Genomic DNA, 25,515 nt, shown 5'->3' with positions numbered 1-25,515 from the left:
TAAGTGTTTTAAGCTCGGTCAATGAACATTTAACTACTGTTCTTGCTTCCTGACACCGCTCACAATGTCATCGACTCTTAACAATAGACATGCACTCTCAATAGCCGTTTTGATACTTTGTTGTTTAATGACTTCTGGTTCCCAAATACCATATTCTACCATGTCTACTATGTTACCATTGTCACCATTTACACCGTAGGAAAAGTTACCTTGGGCATGCTTTGCTCTTAATTGCGATAGGATTCTTATTGGATTACCACCAGCGTTTTGAATTAAAGTACGTGGAATACATTCCATAGCGTCTGCTACTGCTTGGTATGGCCATTGCTGAATACCCTCTAGTTGTTTTGCTTTTTCAGTCAATTTAACAGAAACCGCCATTTCGGTAGCACCACCACCAGGAGATAATGATGGTGATAACATAACATTACGAGCCACAGCCATAGCATCTTGTAGATTTCTGTCAATTTCGTTTAGGATATCCTTTGAAGCGCCTCTTAACATAATGGTACAAGCCTTTGGATTCTTACAATCGTCCAAGAAAGTAAAGTATTCATCACCAATCAATTCAACTCTGAAAACACCTGCATCATGACCCACATCAGTTTCCTTTAGATCTTCCACACGGTTCACAATAGTAGCACCTGTCACTCTAGCGATTCTGTTGTTATCGGACTTCTTGACTCTTCTTAGTACACTGCACCCACCCTTCAACAAATAATGTTGAGCTAGATCAGATACACCTTTTTCAGTTATGACGACGTTAGGTTTTACGGCCAAGATTTGTTCACACATCAAACGGACTTGTTCTTCTTCAATTTGAAGAATCCTGTTCCAGTCATCTTCATTAGTAATTTCGATATTGGTTTGGGATTCACCCTTCTTATATTCCAAAGGACAATCCAACAACACAACGCGAGGATTTTCTATTAAACGCGACATCTTTGGATGCACAACGTCCTTGTTTAGCATAACACCTTTCAAAACTTTAGACTCTAAGACATCACCACCTGGAATCTTTTCAACACGGACGTATCTCTTGATATCAATTTCGTAGTTTGTTTCTCCTTGAGAAGTAGATCCTAAATCAACTCTAACGGTTTTAACTGCATTCAAAGCCAACTCACACATCTTTTCGGACCAGTGGTTTACGTACTTGGTACCGATAGCAGCTTGAATCAACTTTCTCATGGCCGATTCGTTTTCGATATCAACAGGTTTGCTTACCTGCTTAACAACTTCTAACGCATCAGAAAGGGCACGCTTCAAAGCCTGGATGATAATAACTGGATGGATGTTCTTTTCTGTAATATAAGGGGCACATTGAGCCAAGATTTCACCAGCAAGAATAATAACCGTAGTGGTACCATCACCAACTTCTTCATCTTGAGTTCTTGACAATTCTAACATCGATTTTGCAGCTGGGTGAGCAACATCGATTTCACGTAAAATAGCATGCCCATCGTTAGTCAACACTAAACCACCCATTGGGTCAAGCAACATCTTTAACATTGCTTTAGGACCAAGACATGTACGGATAACATCCGCAACCGCCTTAGCTGCTGTAATGTTGGCAATTTGAGCCTCACGACCTGTGGTTCTCTCTTGAGAAGTGTTCATAAACACTACTGGAGCTTGCATTTTTCTATAAAATTATACTCTTCTCCTCTTAACCAATTGAGTGATATTCTATGCTCCTACAAAGTTTCAAATTACTATCACAAAGCCTAAAACATCTATTCTGTGTTAAATCAAACGTAGTTCATCGATCCATCCAAGTTGTCAAGTTCTTCTTGAACTCTTCCAATGCTTGAGAAGTGGCGAACTAGAAATTTCGTGTAAAAGGATATATACAGGAATACATATTTTCAATAACATCAACCGTTTAATCACGTGATCAATTATGTTGAATGCACAAACTTATTAGACGTCTAAACTAGGGAGACGCAATTAAGTTGAACATAGGGCCAACAAAGTAGGCTCATATGTGTATCTTTTAATAAAAGAAAGATTTTTCTTTTCCTCTTCAAACTCTTTGGTTGTAAAATCGAAGAGTTATTCTATCAATGAATCGAAGTAATACTAGTATCGCACAAATAAAAGCAATCTTATCCATATGTTTTTAATGCGCGGATACGCCATATACAATGCCATAGTATACTCAACGGATCACGAAATAAATGCATATATTTTATATTCTATTATATTGTTGTTCATAAGATAGGTGGTGAATCGTTGGAATTATTGCAAGTTGTTGAATATTGGAGCTTCGAATTCGAGCTAGGCGACAGAGGAATTCTAACAAGTGAATGGTTTAGGGACGATGATAGAGTTCTGAACGATTGAGTAGAGGTCCGTGACTCGTCTTCATAACACTCTCTGAGGGCAGACTTGAAATATTTCCATCTGTCCAGGGTATTTAGATCGAAATCCATAGCGCTCTCTGAAAATAGATTCTCTAGCTCTCCTTTAGAGAAGAAATCCACTGAAGGTAATTTTGGTAATCCGAAAGTTAACGAATGATAATCTTCACGTCCATTTCTGAAAGAAGCTGGTCTTCCATAAAGTTGTAAGCAGTCGTAAATCGGTAGCAAAAATCTTATAATAGTTTCCAAGTGATGAACTCCAGCATGTGGTATGGGTTTGAAAAGGAATCTTTCCGATGAAGATTCAAAAGATGCATCATCGAGATCAATTGGTGTTGTTGAACTCATAGATGCTTCTGACATCACTCTTTTATGACTTTTAGAGACTGGACTAGTTGGCAGGTCGGTTAATGTGGTAGAGGACGCTTTTGCAGAACGAGATTGGAGTTTAGTGTCAGACATACTCAAACCCCTTGCTCTAGGACTCTTAGAGACCCAGGCAAACGATGAAGACCTTGATCTCGAGGAGCGTGGACTGTCAGATGCGCTTTCGGGGTTTACCCAATTAACTGTTCCTAGCACTGAGACGGTGTCTAAATTCTCCATGAAGGTATCTAATGCATCTGAGGTATTCAAACCACTATGCGACAGAGTTTTGAGCCTTTCAAGGTCCCAGTTAACCCCATCCACTTTGGTTGGGATAAATGGCTCAGTGGTCAAAAAGACTTCTTCCACGGGGTCAAGATCAGATATAAAACAAATCAAATTCTTTTTAGAAGTAGATTTGTCATCACGGTAAAACTTAACCTTAGCCTTTCCCTTAGGATCACCAGGTTTCTTACGCTTATCTACATGACACCAAACTTTCACCCATTCATTATTAAGATAGATGTAACACCAATCTTTGAAACTAAAGTTATTATTAAGAATGACATGAATATCTGGAATCTTTAGGCCTACGGATGAAATGATTGTAGCCGTCAAAGACTTGAATAATGAGCCATATTCAAACTGAGCCAATGAGATTAGCTTACTTACTTGTAGGACGTCTTTCTCATTCAACGACACCAGAGAAATGTCATTGTTTGAGTAGAAAGAAAGAAGGTAGTTATCTCCGTTTTTTGAAATGCGATGATCCCATAAAAGTTTTATATCAATATCAATAACATCTTCAACAGCGTTATTCAAATCATTCGAACGCACATAGAGTCTAAGGGTTGTTCCGATCAATGAGAACTTACTAACCGGTACAAATCCTCTGTCCTCAACTTTGGCGATAAATACTCCTGATATAGCCTCGGATGCGTAGCATTTTTGACCTTGGATGTTCAATAATGTCAACAAGGGTTGCAAGGCATCATAATCTTGAGGATGAAGTTCATTAGCAACGGACGCAAGCCTGCTTAGCCTCCCACCTCCTGAATAAGCTTTATCGCTAGTTTTCCGCTTAAACTGGAAAGCGCTCTTCAACGTTAGTCCTACCATGACTTTATGGCTGCTAATTTGAATTACGTCTTTAAAGAAAACTAGAAGATTGAGGAGTCGAAAGCCAGAAAAAGACAAGGGTAAAAACAGTTATGTTCGTAAGTCCAGAACTTCAGTTTTGTACGGCAGTTAATACTTACAGCAGATCACTTTAGCCACCTGTTTATATACAATGAACGGATACGACTGATATTGTTCAGAATGATAACACTGTATGTGCCTGTACGTTGTAGGCTCTGGAAAAAATCATTTGTTATGATTACGCAAGAAAGACAGGTGTTTCCACTTATAAACACTTTTTTTTTCCCAAATTGGCTCATTCCCCTTAAGGTGAATAAAAGACTCATTTTTTTAATTCGTTTAAGACAAACACCGTATGCGCGCCGTAGCAACAAATAAAATTGTTTCCATTCACAATGCACACTTCATTTTCATGGTAAACAGCCCGTACATACCAGTGTTTTTATCTGACCTACAAGACCTTGCGGTCGCATATTGAAACGAATGCATATAAAAAATTATTTTTTTTCCCACCTGAAATGACATCATTAGAAACCGAACAAATGAAAAGGAAGGGTCTCAGAAAGGGTGAGTACGCAAAGAGATGAGCGAAGTTAGTCAACGCTGAATAAAGTTTTGGTACCTGCATAGCTTTCCCAAAGTGGCTGATCCCAGAAAAGCCACCTTTAGTACTAATTAAGTTAGTCAACTATTTCGTCTTCCCCAAACGAAGGTACTTGTTGGTCCTGCCACGTTGCTACTTCGGATAATCTTGCCCTTTCTTGCTCTTCAACTGAAACAGAATACTCGGGAGTCATATGCGCCCAGTCAGCTGGAAAAGAATTCATTAATTGTAAGTCCTTTGGGGTTACTCCATTTACAATAAACTTTCTCATAGCAGTGTAATCCTTGTTTCCGTGATTTTCCTCAGCCACAAAAATCATTGATCTAACCAATGTTTTGGATTTTATGAACCAATCCGGTAATAAGAAGTCTTGCTTAATAAGTTTTGAGTAGAGGTCATAGTGTAAGCTTCCGAGCTTGACGTAGGAGGAGTCCCTCATCCACTTTGGCATTTTTTGTAAATCCTTTGATGGAGTCAGTGGCTTCACGTAAATGGAAATGACTTTTGGTGCCGCGGACATGACTTCCAAGTTATGAGAGAACCTCCCATGTAAATAGGAGATCTTCGTTAGGAATAGCGGTTCGTCAAAACGAATTGCCCATTGACAGTTCTTACTGTCGCAGTGCCAGTATGTAGAAGTAGAACAACCAAAGGAACAGTCCTGCAACAAATCAACTGGGGTTGTACTACCTTTGACCGTTTTTGAGCACAAATGGTTCAATATCTTTGCACCTTGCGAAAAAGTAGCCTTGTTTAAGCTGGACTCCATTTGGTGTTGATTTGAGTTATAGATCCTGTGAACCATTTTTTTTAGTACCAAGGTTGATATCTGCTGCGGACTTTGAAGATGACTTGTTTTCGATTCCAACTCTTTAGAGAGCTCCTCTTTGATAACTTGCATATATGACTGCATCTCTTGAATAAACTGAGTCCTTTCAATGAATTGAAATTCGTTGCTCAGAATCTCCTTCACATAGTTATTCAAATCGTATTTAAAAGTGGAAGTAGTCAATATCGATTGTACATCAATGGAGCTATTGATTAATGCTGGAATAAGTTCAGCTAGATAGTTGTGTAGTTCTGGAATAAGTAGCACTTGTTTTTCTGTTATATTCCCGTTTTCTGCAACTCTGTCGGAGTCAATTATGACTGGTATTTCGGTAGGCAATACATCATTCAAACGTGAAAGTGTTTCGTTAACGTTATTCCAGGCAATTTTCTCGTTTAGAGTATCAACCTTTGACTCTAGGTTTTCCATAGAAGAGTATATCTTAGAGAAATCTTTAATGTTCTTTGGTAAAATCCGTTTGATGTTCTTTTCAAATTGCTGAATTATTAGTTTAACATTCTGATCTAGATCGCTTTGGTATTTCTTCTTTTGCAAATCTCGTTCGTGGTTCAACTGGTTCAATTGATTTTGCAACATGTTTATTCTTTTGTTCAGATCCGGCGTCAAGGGCGAGCTGGCGTTGGAAGATATCCACGACCCAACAAACCACAACGATATAATAACGGAAAGAAGGACCCAAAACTTGGAAGAAATCCAGTTTGAACGCAACTCAGACACGTCTGAATCACCCAAGTAGCCATAACGACTCCTACTTCTGTTTCGAGCAAAGCTGCCGCTCCCAGAATCTTCTTCATATCCATCACTATATAGCTCGTCATCGTTGTTATCCAGAAGAAAACTGCGATCCGCTTCCTCTGTATAATCTGTATCCGATTCGTCGTCCAACCATTCATCATCCTGAATCAACGATTTTTTAAATTGCAGATAGTCACTCTCCGAATCCCTACCGTCCTGTTCGTCTTCTACTGCCTCATTATCCGAAAACTCGCTGTTCTCAAAGTCCGCCACTTGTCCTGCATTATGCGACAGCCCTTCTGGCGAAGACATCTTCTGAGAATCGCGAGAATCGCGAGAATCATGGTATCCACTAACAAACCCACGCCTTGGCACTGAATCAGAACTTGTACTGATCCCACTCCCAGATTCTCTCACCATATTCTCATACGCTTCGCGTATACTCTTGTTATATAATCGTGATCTATCCATTCTAGACCCCTGTTCTTCTCCTAACGTCTCAGTTTTCGTGATACTATCAATAACCATATGGAACTTGAAATTTTATCACTCCTTCCACACCTTAACACATACACCTGGTTATCCCCTAGCAGCTATAAAAACAAAGGTGAACTAAAACAGGTGGTGTTTATTCCAAATATTCTGCTTCTACTTCTACTTCTCCACTCATCTTTATTTATCTTTTTCCCGTTATTTTAACGTGTTTTGTTTCATTGAAAACCAAGAAAAATTCAAACCAGAGAATAATACCCGCCGAGCAGAGAACAGGGGGAAAATGACGCTTCGAGAGCAAGCCGCCCAGCTATTCTGCCCACGTCAACTATTATGCCACACACTATGATATAGGCTCGTGAGGGAGACAAACGGATTACGAGGATAAAATACACATACACAGTTATCGATGCCAGGGCGAACGCATTGTTTGACATGCCCGTCCAGGTAAAATTGCTACACACATACATACGCACACATACTCGCCATCACGTGATACATTCTTTCTTCTACAAGTGTATGCCCTGGCTCTTGTGTCTACAAGCTTACCCTGTCTTCTGCCTCTCTGTAGAGAGGGGAAAGAAAAAGAAGAGTGCGGGTAAGATGGCAGAGAACCAGTGAAAAAATTTTTTCCTCTTTTTGTTTGTTTCCTCTTCATCCTTGTGTTATGCTACGTTATTTTATTTTATTTTTTTATTTTTTTTTTTTTTTTTTTTTTTTTGGTTTTCTTTATCATCTTTTCTATTGAACGTTTGAAAAGTTTTTGAATGAACACTCATTCACTCTCACTCAATGGCTTGTGAATGAAAGCGTTCAGAGGGGTAAAACAGCACTCGAACAGGTTCTGGATAGCTTGATTGCCTGTGAAATAAAAGGGAGAGGCTCAATCAGCCTGGAATATCATAAATCTAAATACTAGGAAAGATGTTAGGAAGGTCCGGTACTCACTTTCAGCTCCAGCAGGTTAGACACATTTCCAAGAGGACAATTGCGTATCCTCCATACCCATTCAGCTTGTTGGCGAACAAGAATAGAAAGATCAGACATGACTCTAATTTGAAGTATGCCATGAGGCAATTCTTGGGACCCAAGAATTTCAAAGGTGAGTATATTTACAACAGATACTTTTCTCCACCTCAGGATCACAAGCCTAAGTATGTCACACCAGATTTGGAGCGTGGTCAGTCGCTAAGGGACCCTGTGACAGGCGAGGTTGTAAAGTATACTAATGATAAGAATGTGGTGCCCGTATCGGGGAGAAGTCCATTTGCGCCAAGAGGAGATCGTATGTTGAGGCCATTTCCTCAAAATGAACACTGTCGTACCAATTTCATTATAGACGAGGACATGAGACTGGAGATATACGAGAAGGTGCAGATCGAGAAACTCTCTGCCCAAGAAGTCTCCAGAGCTTACGGATTGAAGGTTCCAAGAATCGAAGCCATCGTCAAGTTGGTCGAGATAGAAAAACAACAGGAAAAATACGTATGTACCTACGATTGCAATTGCAATGAACAGCATATGGAGAATATACCGGAGTGGATATAACAACCAACCTGAGATTGTGTGTTGATAATGATGAGAATAACATAAAAATTCGATTAGTCTTTAAGACACGATAAAAATGGTTAAAAATTTGTTTACTATCTCTGACATCATTTAACAATATTCAGGTTGATTGTGATCCAGTTCGTCTTATTATTCTCTATTACTTTTTTTTCTTCCCGCCTCTTAAATGTGGGGTGGGGGAGGAGGGAGATTAATCAATCAAAATGAATTATTTTACTAACAAAACTCAAATTTATTTTACTTGCCTACAGAATCGTATAAAGCCTCAACAAAGAGTCATGGCCGATACATTGTTCAAAATGTTCCCTGTGTTTAAGCCATCAAATAACGAGAACTTGTCAGAAATTCCAATTCCATCAAAAGCTCTATCTTCTAGATTTTTAACTATCGCCGAATCCCAACCTTTCGGTCCAGTTGACGCCGCTAAGGTCCTTGAATTGGAACCTGCTGCTGTCACTCTTGAAAAGTTGTCTACTGAAGGTGAACATGCTATCGGTCACGACAAATTTGTATCGCATAAGAACAAGAAGAAGGTAGTTTACGGAGAACTCTTGGAAGGCGAAAGATCGAAGCTTAAGTTTGTACACAGCCAGGTAGGAAAAGTGGGTTTCCGTTATGGTAGCGGTAACCGTGATAACAGAAAGAACCGTGCAATTGGTTTCAACGAGCTAGGTAAGATGGTCTACCTATGATGTCAAAACACATTCCTCCATCCTATTCATAGCCCATTATTTACGTAATTTTCATGATGAAGTACAGAGACTTCTTGTATATAGTCCCTTCCATATCCATAACAAGTGCATCATCATTCACTTCTATGCTTTTTTATTTCACCATTTCCCGTCTGTAATAACTAACCTATTTTTTAACTTGTGAAATAAAAAATAAAGTACAAGAATATAGTTCATATTCCAAATTAAAGGCATCGCCCCATCACCACCTCACTTATGGAAGATTAATTACTAAAAGAATAAAACAAACTGTACGTAAGAACTTCCACACCAAAGACCAAAAATATTGGATAATGGATTATCAAAATAGAGCGGGCTCGAAGAAAGGCGGTGGTGGGATTGCATCAGATTCACAACAGAATTTGCAAAGAAGGAAACAAGTTCAAGATTTACTTAGTAATGGAGAAGAGGTACCGTTTACATTCCAACAGGACCAAGAGGGGTCAAAGTTTAGAGCAAACCCAGATATATATCGAAACCATTCAGGGAAGTTGGTATGTAAGCGATGTAAGACCATGCATGTTTCGTGGTCAAGTGTTGAAAGACATTTAATGGGTAAGAAGCATCAGCTTAATGTGCTTAAAAGTACTGCACGCAATGGCAAATCGAAAGAGAATGAAGAGAATGTACGAGATCAAGAATTTCAACAGCAAGTAAACGATCTCAGAGCTAATTTAAGCTATAATGGAATAAAACCTGAGGTTCAAGTTGTTAAAGTGAAGCATCCTGAGAAGGACTTGTTTGGTATATGCGTGCGGGTCAAATACGATAACGAGCATAGAAAAAAATCACTAAAAGAGGATAGTTTCATCCCATTCATTCGTATTCTATCGGATCTAGAACTTAATAATTCGGATGCTTCCAATGCTAAATACCTAGTTGTCGCTTTTGAGCCGTTTGAAAATGTCGGAATACAATTGCCAAACAATGAAATTGAACTTAACGATTATGATCCATCTGAACCGTACGCGATAGATGATCTGAACAGAAAGTGTACCTATTGGGATGTTGATAGCGGAGAATTTTATATTCAGTTATTTTTCCGTCATAACTAAATAGCATCTATATAGTGTATTACACTCTAACAATACCGTTTCACCTGAGAATCGTTAGACAGCTCCAGTCATTACACGTAACATCTCTTCCATATACCTATTGATGTGATCAGATAGCAATGTGTACTCAAGGTCGATGTCCTTGACTTCGGCTTGAAATTGCTGTTTTAGCTGTTCTATTTCCCTTTTGTGGTCTTTTATTGCGCCATTGATTATTTCATTCTCGACTTCGGCTTCAGCTGCGCGAAGTTCTGGTACAACCTCATCTGTATATTGCTTTTGCAAAAGTTGCAATGTTTCTTCGTTTTTATCCTGCTTTACCTTGGTCTCTTCTCTCAACTGACGTAGTTTTTGTTTTTGATTATCCAACTGAGATTGTAGAATCTTCAATTTCACCATCACCCCAGCTGATAAGATATTATTCAACTTTTCATCAGTTTGAAGGTATTGTTCACGCATATCGATGAGATTTGCCTCCTTAAGATGAGCTTCTTGTAAGTCCGTCGATATAATTTGTAGAACCTCATACAACTCTTGCGCTAAAGCCTGAAAGGTATTCATGGAGGTACGAAGTTTTCTGTGCTTTTGCTCCAAGTTGTCAAGGTTATTCTGGTGAGTATTAAGAAGAGTAGATAACTTTTCAATGTTTTCGTTCAATTCATTCAAATCCGTCTTCGCATGTTTTTCTAACTTGTTTCTTTCAAACTCCAATTCGATAAGCTCAAATCCAAACTTCTCTAAATCGTTTAACAATGACTGTTTCCTAGATTTGTAGGTATTGTAATCCATATTCAATGTCTCTTGAAGGTTTTTTAGCTTTGTTATTTGTTGCTCTAAGTGCCTATTTTGATGCTGCAATGTTTCAATAGTTTCCCCATCTTTTAATTCTATTTCATTTCTATGCTTATTTATCCGTTGTTGCAAATAGTTATAGTCATCGAATTTTGATCGTAGCTGATTTAACAAAAATTCTGTCTTTGACATGAATTTATCACAATCGAACATTCTCTCTTCTCTGAATCTTGCATAATTAACGACAGCGGATAAAAGCCTTCTGGTCCGTAAAGAATCTGGTTTATATAGATCCATCATGTTGAAATCTGATACTCCGATATCCTGGAAGAACTTAAAGCAAATTTTATTAAGAGCCAAGACTTTCACTGTTTCCATATATAATGGCGGTTGTTGCGTGTCACTCGAACCTGTATCGAATAGGGTTTTGTCTGATAGCAACGAATCTGGTGATACACCCATAAAACTGTCAATGATTTGTTTGTATAACGTTATAACATATTGGGATGTTGGCCTAGATATATTTTCCTCTGTAGCAAGTGAGAAATCACAACTTTGAAGACAAGTGACAAGCTCACCAAGCTCCAACAAGGGGAACACGTCTTTACTCATTGTTGCGATACGAGATTATTTACCCACAGGTAAAAAACCAGGAATAATGCAATGTCTCTTTGAAGATAAAATGTAGAAACCAGCCCCCTACAAATATATCGTATTAAGCAGACAAGTGTATTTTACTTCAAACGAGTGGCTCAACAGAAAAGATGCACTTCATAATTCAGGTCTAGCTCCGATGCAATTGTGTTGTTATTATAATGTACTATAAACTATTTGTTCATTTAAATATTTAATATTATTTGTTTACGTTTTGAAATCAGAGGAAACTAACGCGAATTACGTATATAATGACATATATTATTACAGAAGAATACAAAAGGGTATAGTAGTACTCTTGGGGTTACCTAGTAAATATTTTCAGTTCTTCTGCTGTCCATGTAAAATTTCCATCATCTACAATATCATTTAGCTTTGAGTTCCTGAAATAGAATTCTCTTTCCGTAATTGGAACGAGATTATTAGTGGCTTCTAAAAAACGTTCCTTAGTTTTCTGGTATAGAAGTTTTTTAGACTCCTCTTTATCGTCAATTCTTTCTTGAGTTGTAGGGAAGTTCAGACGTCCATAGCCAGGTGGAGATTTCGATCTTACTCTAAGATTTTCGAATGAGTCATCCTCAAAGTGCAAATCCGGAATCTCTTGTTTCTTTGGGGTAAATTGTTGCTGCTGCCTCTGAGTCTGATGATCAACGGTTTCCAATAAACCATTATCATTTAATATTGTCCGTTGTTTGTCTTTGATAGGAGATCCTGCCTTTTCATGGAAACGAGCGACTTTTTTTGATGTCCTTTTGCCCTTTTTATCTGACATTGAATCATTTGGCTTAAAATCTTCGTAGATCCAAGGTTTCTTAGTTATTGGATTAATATTAAAATCAATCATACATTTCTGTTTCTTGTTGTTTTCTGTGCTACTTTGAGAGAAAAGAGTGCGTTTTACTGGGGATTTCGGTAGTCTTTGTTTCAAGTCCACAGCTTGCTGAGATAATCGAATATTAGTATCCTGTTCCTTCAGTATGTCCGATGCCTGTGAATCAAGAATAATCTCGTTTTCTTTGAGTGGGGAACTCAACAACTCCATGTTCCGCCGAAGTGAAATTGCTTCCGATAATTCTTCCTTCTTTATAGTCCTTCTGCCAGCAGATAGATCAGTTCCACACCGTTTAGAGTGCGTTTTATGGAGTACTGGATCAAATTGAGTAGAGGGAAGCTCTTCTACCATTTCATCTAATTCATTCTTGACATTAATTTCTTTTGTTGTACTTAGTTCACAGTACCTTCTGTCCATCTCCGACACGAGTTGTTTCTGCAATGATAGCAATTGGGACCATTCTAGATTGTGAAGCCATGATTCTAAACTTTCTTCCGTTTCTTGACTCATCACCTTATCGGATTATAGCCATTTATACACATATACAGACTGCAGTTAGTTGTGTTAATGATATCAAAAAAGTGCGTGTCTTTGTCAAAACGCGTAAGAGATGTTTTGATTTGGCGATGCTTAAATTTCGTCCTTTGAATTTTCTTGCTTTTTCAAATTGTTATAGTTTTACATCAACGAACAACCTAGTAACAAGAAAAAGACATTCTGAGATGGTTGTAGGCAATGAAATACCAGCTATATTCGACGGTGGTTTCGTTGGCAGATATATTATATATTAGATCTTAAAAGGTTGGTAGCTATGTCACTAAATGATTTCTTAGCCAAAGCATATGGCTCAAAAAGTGGTGATAAGAAATCGAAAAAAGCGAAGGCCAAGAACAAGAAACTGTCATCTCCAGGAAAGCCTGATAGCGACTCGATAATCTCCACTAGCAGCATCGATATAGTGGATAATAGCAGCAAGATTGTAGATACTAATAAAAAAGATATTACATCGGGGCAATCAGGAGAGGTTCTTTGGAAAAACCTTGAAACGAAACAATTGGAACCTCTGAAGCTAACTCCCTCAGATGATGCCAATGTAGAATTGAACAAAAAAGAACAAATGTCCTCAGGGGCTTTTGCAGGTCTACATACAGCTGAGGAAATAGAAAAGCAAATAGCGAATAAGGAACAATTAGATATTAAAGAAGCAGGTATCTTGACAGGAAATCAGACTACCACTTACAGAGATGAGAAGGGTAAAATCATTCACGGGTACGAGAAAAAGATGGAAGAGAAAAGAGATATGGAAAACTTAGCCAAAGTACGACGTGAGGAGGAAATAAAGATTAGGAATATGGGAGAAGTACAATTATCAAATATCAACGAGAAGAAGTCGAAAGATACTTCTCTATTAATTGAAGACCCTTTATTATTATCCAATAGTTCTAAAAAAACACCAACGTCGTTACTAGGAAGGAAACTTTATGATAAAAGGTACCCTGAAAATAGGTTTGGTATTGCCCCTGGTTATAGATGGGATGGTGTAGATAGATCTAATGGGTTTGAGGCTAAGTGGTTCAAGAAAAGTAATGAAATAACTGAGGCAAAGTTAAAGGAACGATCATCAAATCGTGATTTTTAGCAGAAAATATACAATGACTATGCCGAGATCGTTTGGTATGTATATATAATGACTTTTACGTATATAAACTCTAAATTATTAATTTTCAAATCTTATACTTGATTGGATATCAAAACTCCTCTCAAAGAGTCATTACTTGACGAGAAATTTACGCTGAATTTTCGGATTTCCCGGAGGCTTTTCCACCTCTAGAAAATCCACCTCTCTTTCCACCTCTACTTCCACCACGACCTCTGTTGTTTCCTCTACCACGATTTCCACCACGCCCACGAGTAGGTTTTCCGGATGAGTTACCAACGTCTCCCGATTTGCCAGAAGGCTTCTCATGATCATCATGAAGCAAGAGATTCTTGAGACTTCTAGATGCTTCCTCATCTACCGCAGGTTCATTTACAGGCTGTTCAACTTTTGGAGCTTGTGAGTATTGTGGAACCGGAATGGGTGCCATTGGTTGCCCGTTTGGCAAAAACTGCGGTGGCATCATATGTGGAGGAGCAACACCGTTAACCATCATAGAAGGAGGCACTGGGAAATTATATGGAAGAGCAGTTCCTGGCGGTGGTTGTGGAATTGGATGTTGCATAACTGGTTGAATTTGGTTCAGAACCGCATTAAACACATTGCTGGCAGCCGATGGGTTCAGAGCATTTACTGAAATTTGGGGTCCCGTTTGGCCAGATGTTTCACTTCCATTTTCTTCTTTCCCATTATCTTTTTTGATATGATTCAATAGCTCATGAGCTTGTTTTTTCTTTAATTCTTCAACCTTCTTCTTCTTTGCAAGCATCGACTGCTTACTGTTAGAAGTGGTAGTTGACTTCTTTTGGACATCCTTGGAAGCCTTAGAGTGGTAGATCAATTGTCTGTCCGACAAATTCAAAAGGAAGGAAGAATCCAACCCCAAACCACGTCTTGTTTGTAGTCTACCACCAAAGTTGTTACCTGCAACAATTTCATTGTCGAATAAAACTTGAATAGAAACATTCTTTCCAATAGTAGTATAACCAACAACTGTACCTTTGCTATGAAGTGGCACTTTACCAGAAGCCTGGATATACATAACTCTGTCACCAAGATGGAACCTTTGAGAACGTAACAACACATACGAAGATTCTGCATTGAGGATAGCTTCACGGGGTACTTTGGCGAGTTTCTTTTCCTCAGTTGAATCTGGTAAAGAAACGTATTTGATTATTTCACTTTCAACAGCGGCCATTGATGCTTTTGTCAAAGAGTCACTCTCTAAAGAGACTACAACAAATGGCTTTCTAGCTTCAGAGACCCAATCAGCTACAGATTTCAAGATAGCATCTGCCTCTACTGGTGACTTATCCGAAAATATATCGGTAATTGAAGGAATTGCTTGTTCCTTAGAGTTGGAAAGTCTGATAAAGAATTCTGGGAATGTGGATCTAAACTGTTCCAATAAACCACGAGCAAGGTCTGAATATTCCCAATTGTTGGAGCTACATCTGGCATACCCAAGAACCTTTTGGTTACGTGCCTTGAATTTGATCATTAAACCAACGTTATAGGACTTCTTTTTAGAGTCGACGACTAAATACCTTGAGGTAATCTTTGACAAAAATAGTGGATGAACTCTGGTTATTTTTGAGAATGCTTGAGTCGAATAATATTTCAAGGCCTGACTATCTAACTTTGCTCTTACTTTACCGATATTTGGTTCAGCCCTTATGGAACTCTTTTTGACAGTGAGCTTTAATCTGGTTGCACTATTATAACCATCAATTGTTGCTTCACCACCATAGGCATAATCACCTAAAAACACGACTTTAGATCCTTCTGGGAATTCTTTATCAATTGGCAAAGCTTCTTTTTCAGCAAATCTTTCATCCTTATTTTCAACATCTTCAACTATTAGTTGAAGTGGATAAAACTCTATTTCATCACTGAAGGACTTAGAGTAGGAACCATCTTGGTTTCTAACTAAACCATTAACTGGAATAACCTTAGCAACTGCATAGACATCGTCCAAAATTACCGCTTTTGTTCTTTGGTAATTTGATTTCAAGCTATGTTTTAACTCCCTAAATTCCTTTCTTTCGAAGTCCTGTGGCCTTCTTTCCATTAATTTTGATGTTTTACCAGTGGAGATACTTTCATAAATGGTATCTTCAGTGATTATAGAAAGAAGCTTTGATTCTCTTAGATATGGCCATCTTGAATAGATCACTTTACCTATGTGACGTTTTGCCAAATCCGATAGAGAAATGTGGTTCTCTTTGAAGACATCTTGAATGTGTAATACCATAGATTGTTGTTTTGAAGGGAAATTAAAAACAACAGATGAATTATATTCAAGCCCAGCGGTTAGCGGAACTGTTTTGAGAGATGGGAAACCAGCTAATGCACTGGCACCAAGTTTTGCACCTTTAGGCAAACCAAACAAGAACTTTATGTTTTCAGGTGATTCTGTAATAAACTCTCTTTCAATACAATGATTGTGTTCAATATCATTAAAGAAACCAGAAAGTGGTGTTTTGTAGATGGTATCAACTTGTGGATTAAAAATGAAAATCAGATCTGTTCCAAAAGAGTTTCTCTTTTTCTCTTCCGGAGAGAGTTTAGCATCATAAGGGGCCATAGCTTCGATCAAACGTTTCTGATCAACAAAAGAAATCTTCACCACTGCTTCCCAATCTGCAGTTTTACCGTTTAAGTCTAATTCTACTTCATTGGGGTAAAAGTCCAAAATTGGAGAGTGTTCGTCATACATAAGTGGCCTGTACACAACTGGAATCAAATTTTTTGATCTTTCAGGTAAAACAGCCATCAATTGTTGGAAAGGTTTAAATGGAGTGCCTTTTTCAAACTCTATCTTTTGATCGATACCTTTAATAATATCAGATATACGTGGGGCATAATGATACCTATAATACCACGACCATGATGGACAACCACGGTAGTAATAGTACAAAACCCATTGTAGACCCTCAACATAGTTTTCTGTCATTTCTTTCAACTTATCAGTGTCTTTAATCGAAAATTCCAACTTGTCCTTGTAGTACTTATCTTTCCATTCCACGAATCTCTCACTGTAAATTTCACGTTCTTCTTCCAATTCTTCTTCAGAAGCAATGACCACACCTTGCTCATATTTTTTGATGGAACGTCTTGTTTCATGAATACGTGCTTCATGTTCTTCGTCCGTCTCCTGCATATTAATAGAATCTAGGTCTAATTTGAAATAATACATGTCTTTGCTTTGTGAATGGGCAAGGATTAATCCCAAATTGAATGCAAACTCCTTCAAGAAATCCAAATTTGCTAATACAACTTCCTTTTCCTCCAATGGGAAAATTTCAATATCGTTCTCATCAACATCTGGTGTCATTTTACGTTGAACAGATTTTAATAACCATGGTTTAACAGCACCGATTAGCTTTTTCTGTTGTTTCATCAATAGTCTCTTTCCCATACGTTGACGTTTACGTTCACCTTCCAAAGATATGTTTTCTAATTGTTGGTTGAACCAGTTAACGTCAATATCTTTCTTTTCAAAATTTAGATATTCAAAGTCGGATAGATACTTTAGCCAAATTGAAAATCTTGCCAAATTTATCTTACCTTGTTCATTGATGTAACCATCCATGTGCTGTAGGGCTTCTTTGAACGTCTGTAGAAGAACAGGGAAAGCACCCTTCTTTAAGTGCAAATCAGGCAAATTGGGTAAGAAATCGTTACCGATTGTAAATAATACAAAGATGAAATCATCCAAAACTCTTTCGAAATCGTAATCGAATTGTAGGGCGTCAGTAATTTCCTGAAATTCCAATTCCAAATACTCTCTTAGTATAGATAAATGCAACAAATAGAAATTTTGAGACTCTAAGGTCTTCACACTTGACGAACGTTTGCCAAAGGTGACTTCTTCTCTCAACAAAGAAAAGTGGTGATCATGAGTCGATAACCCTAAGATGATCAAATCAGCATCTAACCCGTAGATACAATGTCTTGTATTTGGATTGTAGTCGTCTTGAGCTCTGATAGCTCTTATATAGTCCATAATTTTATGCTCACCCTCACCTGGAACTTCGTGTCCTGAAAATATGACTTGAACATTTTGCCATCTGGTGTCGTTACTAATCTTATCATGAATAAAATACTTCAAGTTATCGGTAAGTCTAGCCATGAACTCTGTACCTGGTGTGATAGCATTTGAATCGAATGGTTCACCCTTGGGTAATTCGTCACCATTCTCAATAGCTTTTTGCATTGCTTTTTCTGCATCCATAGCAGTTCTAAATCTACGAGCTCTCTGTTGATTCATCTTAGCTCTTGGCGCAACACCATCAATTGCCATGAAGAATGTCTGTTTAGGCTTGATAGTATGGAACAAATGGTCTATATAACTGAAAATTCTCGAATAGACATCTTCTTCTGAAAGTTTGGAATTAACTTCAGTACCATCACCATGCGTACAATTATGCAAAATGGAATTCATATCCAAGTATAAGTTGTCAAACTCAGGTATTTGTGAACCATCAATCAATTGTGAGATTTGAGGCCATCTCTCAGAGATGAAGTGGAAAAACTTGGGAATACCCATTGTTTATTGTGCTTTAATGCTACCGATATTTGCTCCCTCAATTATTATACGGGCCACAGAAGTAACACACACCTAGACTAGTTATATTATGAAATCCACTAGTTTAGTTTCAGTAGCGTTAGCAGCTATATGTCACCTTCAAATCACGTTTTAAAGCTCTCTTTTCTTTAGTCGTAAACATTCAAATTAAAAAGGCTTGATAGAGAGACTTTTCTACTGAGAAAAGTCATGTTTTTTGAAGCTTGTTGGTGGCAAAAATTTTCCTGCGTCAGTTTCTGTATATAATAGATGTTACCCGGCGGAAAATGAATGGTGATGTTTTCTTCTTTTTCTCATCTCGAAACGATTTCCATGAAATTATTAACTTTTTAAGATCAACAAAAGCTTGTTCTACAAGAGTAGAATCGTGAATTGAGAGAGCTACAAGTATTGGCATTGATCGACCACATAGATATCAATTCACAGGGGAAATATCCATATATATTTGGAGGTAAATTTTCCTGAAATATTTGAACTGAGATATCTGTGAGTGATTGAACTTGACAAAGATATGTTTGGAATTGGTCGTTCAACATCTGCTGGTCCAGCAGGCAATACTGGGGGTGGTTTGTTTGGAAACAACAACCAAGGGGGTAATACTGGATTCATGAATAACAACAACAATAATACTCAAGGTCAAGCTCCCGGGGGATTGTTTGGTAATAATCAACAGAATTCTGCCGCTGGAAGTTTGTTTGGCAAACCAGCCGGAGCAACAACGAATACTAGCGGAGGACTATTTGGGAACAATAACAATGCTACACAAACGGGCACGAACACTGGGGGATTGTTTGGAAATAATAACAATAGTTTGGGTACGAACACTGGTGGTGGAGGATTGTTTGGGAATAACAATGCTTCATCGAACGTAGGAGGAAACACAGGAGGACTATTTGGGAATACAACACAAAACAACAACAATGCTGGCACAGGCGGAGGTTTGTTTGGTAATACAGCTCAAAATAACGGGACTAGCGGTGCTCCTGGGGGACTCTTTGGTAACAACAATGCATCTACAAATACAGGTACCGGTGGAGGATTGTTTGGTAACAACAACACAACTGCAACGACTGGAGGAACGACTGGAGGATTGTTTGGGAACAAAAACACATCCACAAATACAGGAGGTCTATTCGGAAGCAATAACAACACAAACATGAACGCAGGGACCACAGGAGGATTATTTGGGAACAACAGCACCTCAACTAACAATGCAGGCAACACCGGAGGATTATTCGGGAATAAAAATGCAACCTCAAATCTGGGAGGTACCACTGGAGGTCTCTTTGGAGCTCAATCTACTCAACCCAGTGGAGGATTATTTGGAAGTAAACCTGCCCAGACAGGTAGCAGTTTGTTCGGAAACACAAATAACAACAATGCTGGATCTTTGGGGACAAGTACTGGTGGACTATTTGGTTCCAAGCCTACTACTGGGGGTCTATTTGGAAACCAGCAGCAACAACAACAACCACAAACTGGAGGCATGAGTCTATTTGGTAACCAACAACAATCACAATTACAACAACCCCAACAAAGTGCCATAAACTACATTAATCAATTGGCTGTCACTCCAATGACTAAAATATCTGAACTTCCTATTCAAGTACGCCAGGAAATCGAACAACTAGATCAATTCATCAGCACTCAGGTGTCTTTGTCGAAACATCTCAATGCAGATCTACAGGACCATACAGAGCTTTTGGAATCGATTCCAAGGGATGTCAAGTACCTACAAAAACTGCATTTCAATGCTACCAGATCCTTGTCGTCTGACCTAAAGAAGATCGATGCCATCAAATCACTAGTAGACAAAGACGTGACACAGTTGGAAAACTTCGCTATAATGCTGCAACAGCTTGTGACAAAAGGTTTCAAAATCTCAAATGTTGAGATAGACAAATTCTTCCAGGAGAAATTAATCGTTTACAAGAACAAGTTGAACGATTACAATGACACACTAAGCAACATTGACAATGCAGTCGCGGGACTCGAAAATGACATGTTCGGTAATGATTCTACTGAAGACGATGATACTAAAGTTGGTGTAAATATCATAGTGAGCGTGTTAATGGAAGAGTTTAAGCTCTTTATGGACACCGCTGAAAGAATAGCAGAGCTGCATCAAAAATGCAAAGAAATAGTTGTTAAATAGCATAACTTTCAACTGCGTCATAATTACATTTTAATTAATATCTGAAACTAAATAGAAATAGAAGTATAAAAACCCTACCTGCATTGTATCGGTATTACCAATCCTGTGACTTTTTCCTTGTACAGGAGGAACTACTAATTAAATTATAATTTTTTTTATTTAAAAAAAAAAGGGAATCTGATAAGACAAATTATAAAAAGAATAAGGATCGAAAAAACGTTACAGGGAGGTTACGAGTTTTTAGAAGGTTTCAGAGAAAAGGCGCTAAGTGGCGTCGAAATTTTTAAGAGGATTATCCAGGAAAATATTCTACTGTTACCGAAGTTGAAAAATATAGTGTTCTAATAAGACGAAACGGACTTTTTGCTAAGACTATTGAGAAAGTTCGATTTCTAAAAGTATAGCGCAGATCAAGGACTTAAAAGTACTGACCAAATATTTTTAAGAATTAAGAGAGTTAGTTGAACAGGGGGAGAAGAGGAATATAAAAGTGTTTTAGATATGAGCGAGATTAAAGGCAGATGTACTTCTGCTGATAATAGAGAACCATGGGGTGTGGTGGATGCGATGAATAGCTCATATTCTATAAGGGAGTTTGATGCGGGTGAGATGGATGATATTTTATCTGAAACAAGCAGTGATTTAGATGACTTTGGGGGATTAGCCCGGAAAAATTCAGGAAAGGACTCTACGTCTAGTAACTCTCGTCTTATTTCTGTTGGCAGTGTTGAAGGGTCTGCCGAATTGCCTGGTTCTTCCGAGTCAAGTTCTCGAAATGCCAAGACAACGTCAAGGGGTATTACTAAGGACAAGGCAGGCGCGGGGACGGGTTCACGTTTTAGCAAGCTACAGTCGATAATTATCGGGATCTCTTTAGTTGCAGGGCTTATCAATATAACCCTCTTAACGGTGCTTGCTCGGGATATGCGTTCGTTTATAAAGAACAACGAATTAGATTGCGACGGAGCAGGGGGATTTAGAGAAAAACTGACATGCCAGTTTGACGCTTACATGGGGCACAGGGCCCATGCATATGAGACGGTCCACGGGAAGAAGCATATTTCGCCGGTGCTATCAACATTTCTGGAGCTCCCAGCAGCACTTCCAGCCCTTCCAAGCCTTCCAACGGTCTCAGTGTCACAACAGTACCGCGAATATAGCTCGTTGTTATCTTCTACGTACACACGATACGCCAGTTTATGTCACAAAAGAATCGAACAAGTGTACTCAAACGGAAACAAGCTGATGCAGTCAGAGAAAGTGCAAAGTGTGAAGAGACTCGCTGGGCGGTCGAAGCAAGCGGCAAAAGACCGGATTGTTGCTGCTTCCAATGCGACAAAATTTAGGCTGAACATGGTGAAGGAGGTATACTGGCCCCGCCAGAGGGAATGGCTACATAAACTGCAAACCGAGGTGCAAACGCACACCAAGGAGCAGTACCTATCGTTCAAGAACAGGGTTCAGAATGCGAAGGACGTGTCCATACCACGGCTCTGGCACAAGTCTCACGATAAAGTCAGCACCAACTACCATAGAGTGTTGGCCCTCTTGAGGATAAATTAAGGCAAGGAAAACAAGCGCAAAACAAGCGCAAAACATCAAGAAACAAACTAGAGATGGTGTGGAACCCGGCGCGCGCCCAGGATAAGTCAAGTCAGCACGACGTTAAGTAGGTAATTTTAGGTTAAGTAGTAATTTTAGGTTATGACTGATAAATAAGTTTGTATGATATCACACAGGTCATAGAGCTTTCTTGCAACATGTATTGGTTAATTTATTGAGTATAATATAATAAACACTGATTTATCTACGCTTGGGGTTCCTCTAGGAGATACGAATTGACTGGGGAAAAGTGCGTCAGTTTTCTCGAGGGATCTTCTGTGCGCCGAATGGAACCAAAGGAAACCGAGAAATTAAGAAATCAAAAAATCAAATCAAACACAGGCTCAAACCGGGGGTGGGGGCAAGGAAGGTCATTCGGAACCAAACGGATTTAAAAACGAAAAGCCAAAAACAAAAAAAAAAAATTCATTCGCTAACTTGGGCCCAAAAAAGGTTTCATGCGTGTCGCATATCCGGGTAACACAGAACTCTGACTCTCCTCATACACACACACTTTGTAGGCGTGGCTAGCAGTGTAATGTAGTCGACAAGACAAGGCGAGTGCCGAACGGGTGAGTAAAGCGCCGGCCGGTTGTGTACAAAAAAGAAAAACTAGCCAGGAACTAGGTACGTATCTATCTACGTGCACATACATAAAACATTGTATTGTTTTATGTACAATGTTTTATGTTGAATTATTGCACAATGGGACCGCACAGATGCGCCGCACCCCGTCCCCCCCAAATAAGTTTTGTTATCGAAACGAAGCGAACCGAAGCGAGAAAAGGTATGGAAACAAAAAAAGAAAAAGAAAAGAAAAAGCGAACAGAGGCATATAGCCACGTGCGTCAGATATTATATGATTGAATAATTGATCAACACAGAGACAAAGATGCATGCAGTCGATGCCAATTAATGAAGTGAAATAAATCAAAAAAAAAAAACAGCATAATAATGCCGTAACATTACATACATAGTACGTGCGGCATCTCCAGAAACATGATTCACGTGGTTATATTGGATATTGACTATTGGCCAATTATTGGGAAAACGTGCCGTAATCGTGCGCTGACGCCGTGCGCAGCCTGCGGTAAAATGAGTGAAAGAAAACGTGTATTAATGGTAATCATAATGCGAATCTTCCAGGGTTCAGGGAGGGAGAGTGAGCGAATGAGTAGGTGGGTGAGTGAGTGAGTGAGTGCGAGCAGCAGCAGCAGCAACCAGCACGGGCCCTGATTGGGTCCCGTTTATGCACATGCTGACGTGCCGAGGTTTTACTAGTGTTCTTGTTGTAGGTGAGGTAGTAGTCGTAGTACCAGTAGTAATAAATAAGTATATATAAAAGGGTGATTGGCGATGAGGAAATGGAAACGGGTTTCGTGCATGTTTGGTGGGGCTGGTTTCCAAGCCCAATCGTGCACATCCCACAAGCAATTGTAATGAACAAAAGTCATCAGGTATGAGAACAGGATTGCCATGGAACAGGAGAAGAAGATGATGATGACGACGACGACGACGACGAAATTGACAACAGCAACAACACCATCTGCTTCAGCTACAGCTACGGCGACGCCCACTACAACCAGCACGCCAATTATTGGGAAAAGTAACATGTACGGTGTCTCCGGAATGGGCCACAAGCACTACTACTCTGCGCTCCCACCGCTTCGCGCGCTGTTCAGAGAGAGCGCGAACATGCCATTGAGCAATACCCCGAGGGTTCTACCACGCATAGATCAACTTACGATCAATTGCGGGCCCTCTTCTCTCAACTGCGACGATACTATGACGAAACGATCCCCACCACCAAAGCCACACCACGACCACGACTCTGCCCAGAATTCGGTACATACCCCAGTACACACCCCAGTACATACCCCAGTACAGCCAGAATCCTTCGACATTGAGTTTAGAAAGCTACAGGAACAATTGTTGCGCGACAGGCCGGAGCCCGGGTACGTCAACGAGTGGAACCGCAAGCAAGGTCGCGGCGCTAGATACAAGAAAAAGATCCACGTGAAAACGTGCCATATATGCCACAAGGAGTTTTCGAGGCCCAGCACTTTGAAAACACACATTGTCGTTCATTCTCCGGTGAAACCGTTCAAGTGCACGCACCCGGGCTGCAACAAGAGTTACAACGTGAAGAGTAACCTGAGAAGACACGAGAAGAAGCATCAGCTGTAGAAATAATTTATTATATAATGTGTACTTTTTTTTTTTTTTGGGAGAGGCTAATAATATTATAATACTGCTTACTACTTGTACCGGCTACTAGCAGGAGCCTATATGGCGGGTGTCGGTTCGTGTAATGTTAACCAGCTCTCAGCAAGCAACATTATACAGGACTGACGCCGGACTCACGTACAAAACGATGGATCAAACACCCAAACACCCAAACACACACAATATGCCTGTATGTGTTCCTTTGTCCCTCTGACCTGTGTGTGTGTGCTTGTCCTCTTGTTACCCTACTCACAGTGGTTTCTTCAGTTCTTTTTTTTCTTTCTCAAATGATACCCGTGGTTACCCGTGGTTACCCGTTGCGGCGGGAGACGGTGCATTGCCGAAGGAGAACCGGAGCGAAAGGACAAGGGGGGGGGGAGCGAGAGGGAAAAGATTGAAGGTTAGAAAGGGCAAATGTGCTACGTACCGTTCTATGCAAGTGCACCCGATTCTAAGGCACAGACACCGTCGCAGCGTGTATCCGGTACCCAGGGTAACCGCTCGAGTCGTCGTCTAATCCCAGCCGTTTTGCCAGGGAGAGAGAATGCAAGCGCAGCGTGTGGCCAAAAACGCCTGCAAAGCTCACGCAAAAAACGTTCGCAAACTGATAGATAAAACAAGACAAGGAATGGAATGTGAATGGCTATGCTCTGTGTAGCCTAGCCTAGCATGCCTGAGAGATTGTGATTCCCCAGGGCTAAGGACTATCAGATTGCTTGAAGGAACCCCCCTGGTTTAATATTCTCCAGGGTTGGTGCCAGCCCTACGCTGGCTGGCTCTAGACTCCCCGCCACCCCGCCCCCTCGTTGCTCTTGTAAATTAGATTAATTAATTTTCTCTGATTACCTATTCTGTATGACTATATATAAATAAAATATATTAGAATTGCAGGATATTTGTTATTATAGTGAGTACATATATATATATATATGATATCAGCATTTCGAGCTACTTTAAACGCAAATTGAGACAAGAAAAGGGCCAGTCAGGACTGGTTAATTGCGGAAAGACGATCGCTAGAGTGATATAAAATACGGTTCAATCGTGGTGGTTCTCATTTTTTTTTGTTTTAAGAAACACTAAGGTTTTATTTTTAAG

The 25,515-nt window shown here is 39.4% G+C and overlaps 12 protein-coding genes across 12 annotated transcripts; 6 read left to right on the top strand and 6 right to left on the bottom strand.

Annotated features, from left to right (window-relative positions):
* Positions 1–33: 33 nt before the first annotated feature.
* On the bottom strand, positions 34–1,641 carry CCT3 (chaperonin-containing T-complex subunit CCT3; the record flags this gene model as incomplete). The annotated part of the gene is made up of 1 exon (XM_022819577.1): positions 34–1,641. The coding sequence occupies one exon, from the start codon at positions 1,639–1,641 to the stop codon at positions 34–36; it is 1,608 nt and encodes a 535-aa protein (XP_022676129.1).
* A 572-nt stretch (positions 1,642–2,213) lies between these two features.
* On the bottom strand, positions 2,214–3,851 carry TPH3 (Tph3p; the record flags this gene model as incomplete). Its single annotated transcript, XM_022819576.1, has 1 exon — positions 2,214–3,851. The coding sequence occupies one exon, from the start codon at positions 3,849–3,851 to the stop codon at positions 2,214–2,216; it is 1,638 nt and encodes a 545-aa protein (XP_022676128.1).
* Positions 3,852–4,552: 701 nt separating this feature from the next.
* MPS3 (Mps3p) lies at positions 4,553–6,589 on the bottom strand (the record flags this gene model as incomplete). The annotated part of the gene is made up of 1 exon (XM_022819575.1): positions 4,553–6,589. The coding sequence occupies one exon, from the start codon at positions 6,587–6,589 to the stop codon at positions 4,553–4,555; it is 2,037 nt and encodes a 678-aa protein (XP_022676127.1).
* Positions 6,590–7,477: 888 nt separating this feature from the next.
* MRPS35 (mitochondrial 37S ribosomal protein mS45) lies at positions 7,478–8,814 on the top strand (the record flags this gene model as incomplete). Its single annotated transcript, XM_022819574.1, has 2 exons — positions 7,478–8,038; positions 8,374–8,814. 2 exons carry the CDS (start codon positions 7,478–7,480, stop codon positions 8,812–8,814), a joined length of 1,002 nt encoding a protein of 333 aa, XP_022676126.1.
* Positions 8,815–9,146: 332 nt separating this feature from the next.
* On the top strand, positions 9,147–9,908 carry PRP11 (spliceosome assembly protein PRP11; the record flags this gene model as incomplete). Its single annotated transcript, XM_022819572.1, has 1 exon — positions 9,147–9,908. One exon carries the CDS (start codon positions 9,147–9,149, stop codon positions 9,906–9,908), a length of 762 nt encoding a protein of 253 aa, XP_022676125.1.
* Positions 9,909–9,962: 54 nt separating this feature from the next.
* On the bottom strand, positions 9,963–11,312 carry NUF2 (kinetochore-associated Ndc80 complex subunit NUF2; the record flags this gene model as incomplete). Its single annotated transcript, XM_022819571.1, has 1 exon — positions 9,963–11,312. One exon carries the CDS (start codon positions 11,310–11,312, stop codon positions 9,963–9,965), a length of 1,350 nt encoding a protein of 449 aa, XP_022676124.1.
* Positions 11,313–11,658: 346 nt separating this feature from the next.
* On the bottom strand, positions 11,659–12,696 carry SAE2 (ssDNA endodeoxyribonuclease SAE2; the record flags this gene model as incomplete). Its single annotated transcript, XM_022819570.1, has 1 exon — positions 11,659–12,696. The coding sequence occupies one exon, from the start codon at positions 12,694–12,696 to the stop codon at positions 11,659–11,661; it is 1,038 nt and encodes a 345-aa protein (XP_022676123.1).
* A 301-nt stretch (positions 12,697–12,997) lies between these two features.
* BUD13 (Bud13p) lies at positions 12,998–13,825 on the top strand (the record flags this gene model as incomplete). Its single annotated transcript, XM_022819569.1, has 1 exon — positions 12,998–13,825. The coding sequence occupies one exon, from the start codon at positions 12,998–13,000 to the stop codon at positions 13,823–13,825; it is 828 nt and encodes a 275-aa protein (XP_022676122.1).
* Positions 13,826–13,973: 148 nt separating this feature from the next.
* Positions 13,974–18,395, bottom strand: XRN1 (chromatin-binding exonuclease XRN1; the record flags this gene model as incomplete). Its single annotated transcript, XM_022819568.1, has 1 exon — positions 13,974–18,395. One exon carries the CDS (start codon positions 18,393–18,395, stop codon positions 13,974–13,976), a length of 4,422 nt encoding a protein of 1,473 aa, XP_022676121.1.
* A 550-nt stretch (positions 18,396–18,945) lies between these two features.
* Positions 18,946–20,589, top strand: NUP49 (FG-nucleoporin NUP49; the record flags this gene model as incomplete). The annotated part of the gene is made up of 1 exon (XM_022819567.1): positions 18,946–20,589. The coding sequence occupies one exon, from the start codon at positions 18,946–18,948 to the stop codon at positions 20,587–20,589; it is 1,644 nt and encodes a 547-aa protein (XP_022676120.1).
* A 501-nt stretch (positions 20,590–21,090) lies between these two features.
* KLMA_40272 (v-type proton ATPase catalytic subunit A) lies at positions 21,091–22,152 on the top strand (the record flags this gene model as incomplete). Its single annotated transcript, XM_022819566.1, has 1 exon — positions 21,091–22,152. One exon carries the CDS (start codon positions 21,091–21,093, stop codon positions 22,150–22,152), a length of 1,062 nt encoding a protein of 353 aa, XP_022676119.1.
* Positions 22,153–23,667: 1,515 nt separating this feature from the next.
* On the top strand, positions 23,668–24,378 carry KLMA_40271 (zinc finger protein; the record flags this gene model as incomplete). Its single annotated transcript, XM_022819565.1, has 1 exon — positions 23,668–24,378. One exon carries the CDS (start codon positions 23,668–23,670, stop codon positions 24,376–24,378), a length of 711 nt encoding a protein of 236 aa, XP_022676118.1.
* Between the last annotated feature and the right edge of the window lie 1,137 nt (positions 24,379–25,515).

The sequence above is a fragment of the Kluyveromyces marxianus genome, chromosome 4 (genome assembly GCF_001417885.1).
Source record: "Kluyveromyces marxianus DMKU3-1042 DNA, complete genome, chromosome 4".
NCBI classification, from domain to species: Eukaryota; Fungi; Ascomycota; class Saccharomycetes; order Saccharomycetales; family Saccharomycetaceae; genus Kluyveromyces; species Kluyveromyces marxianus.
This window is presented reverse-complemented; position numbering and strand designations above follow the sequence as displayed.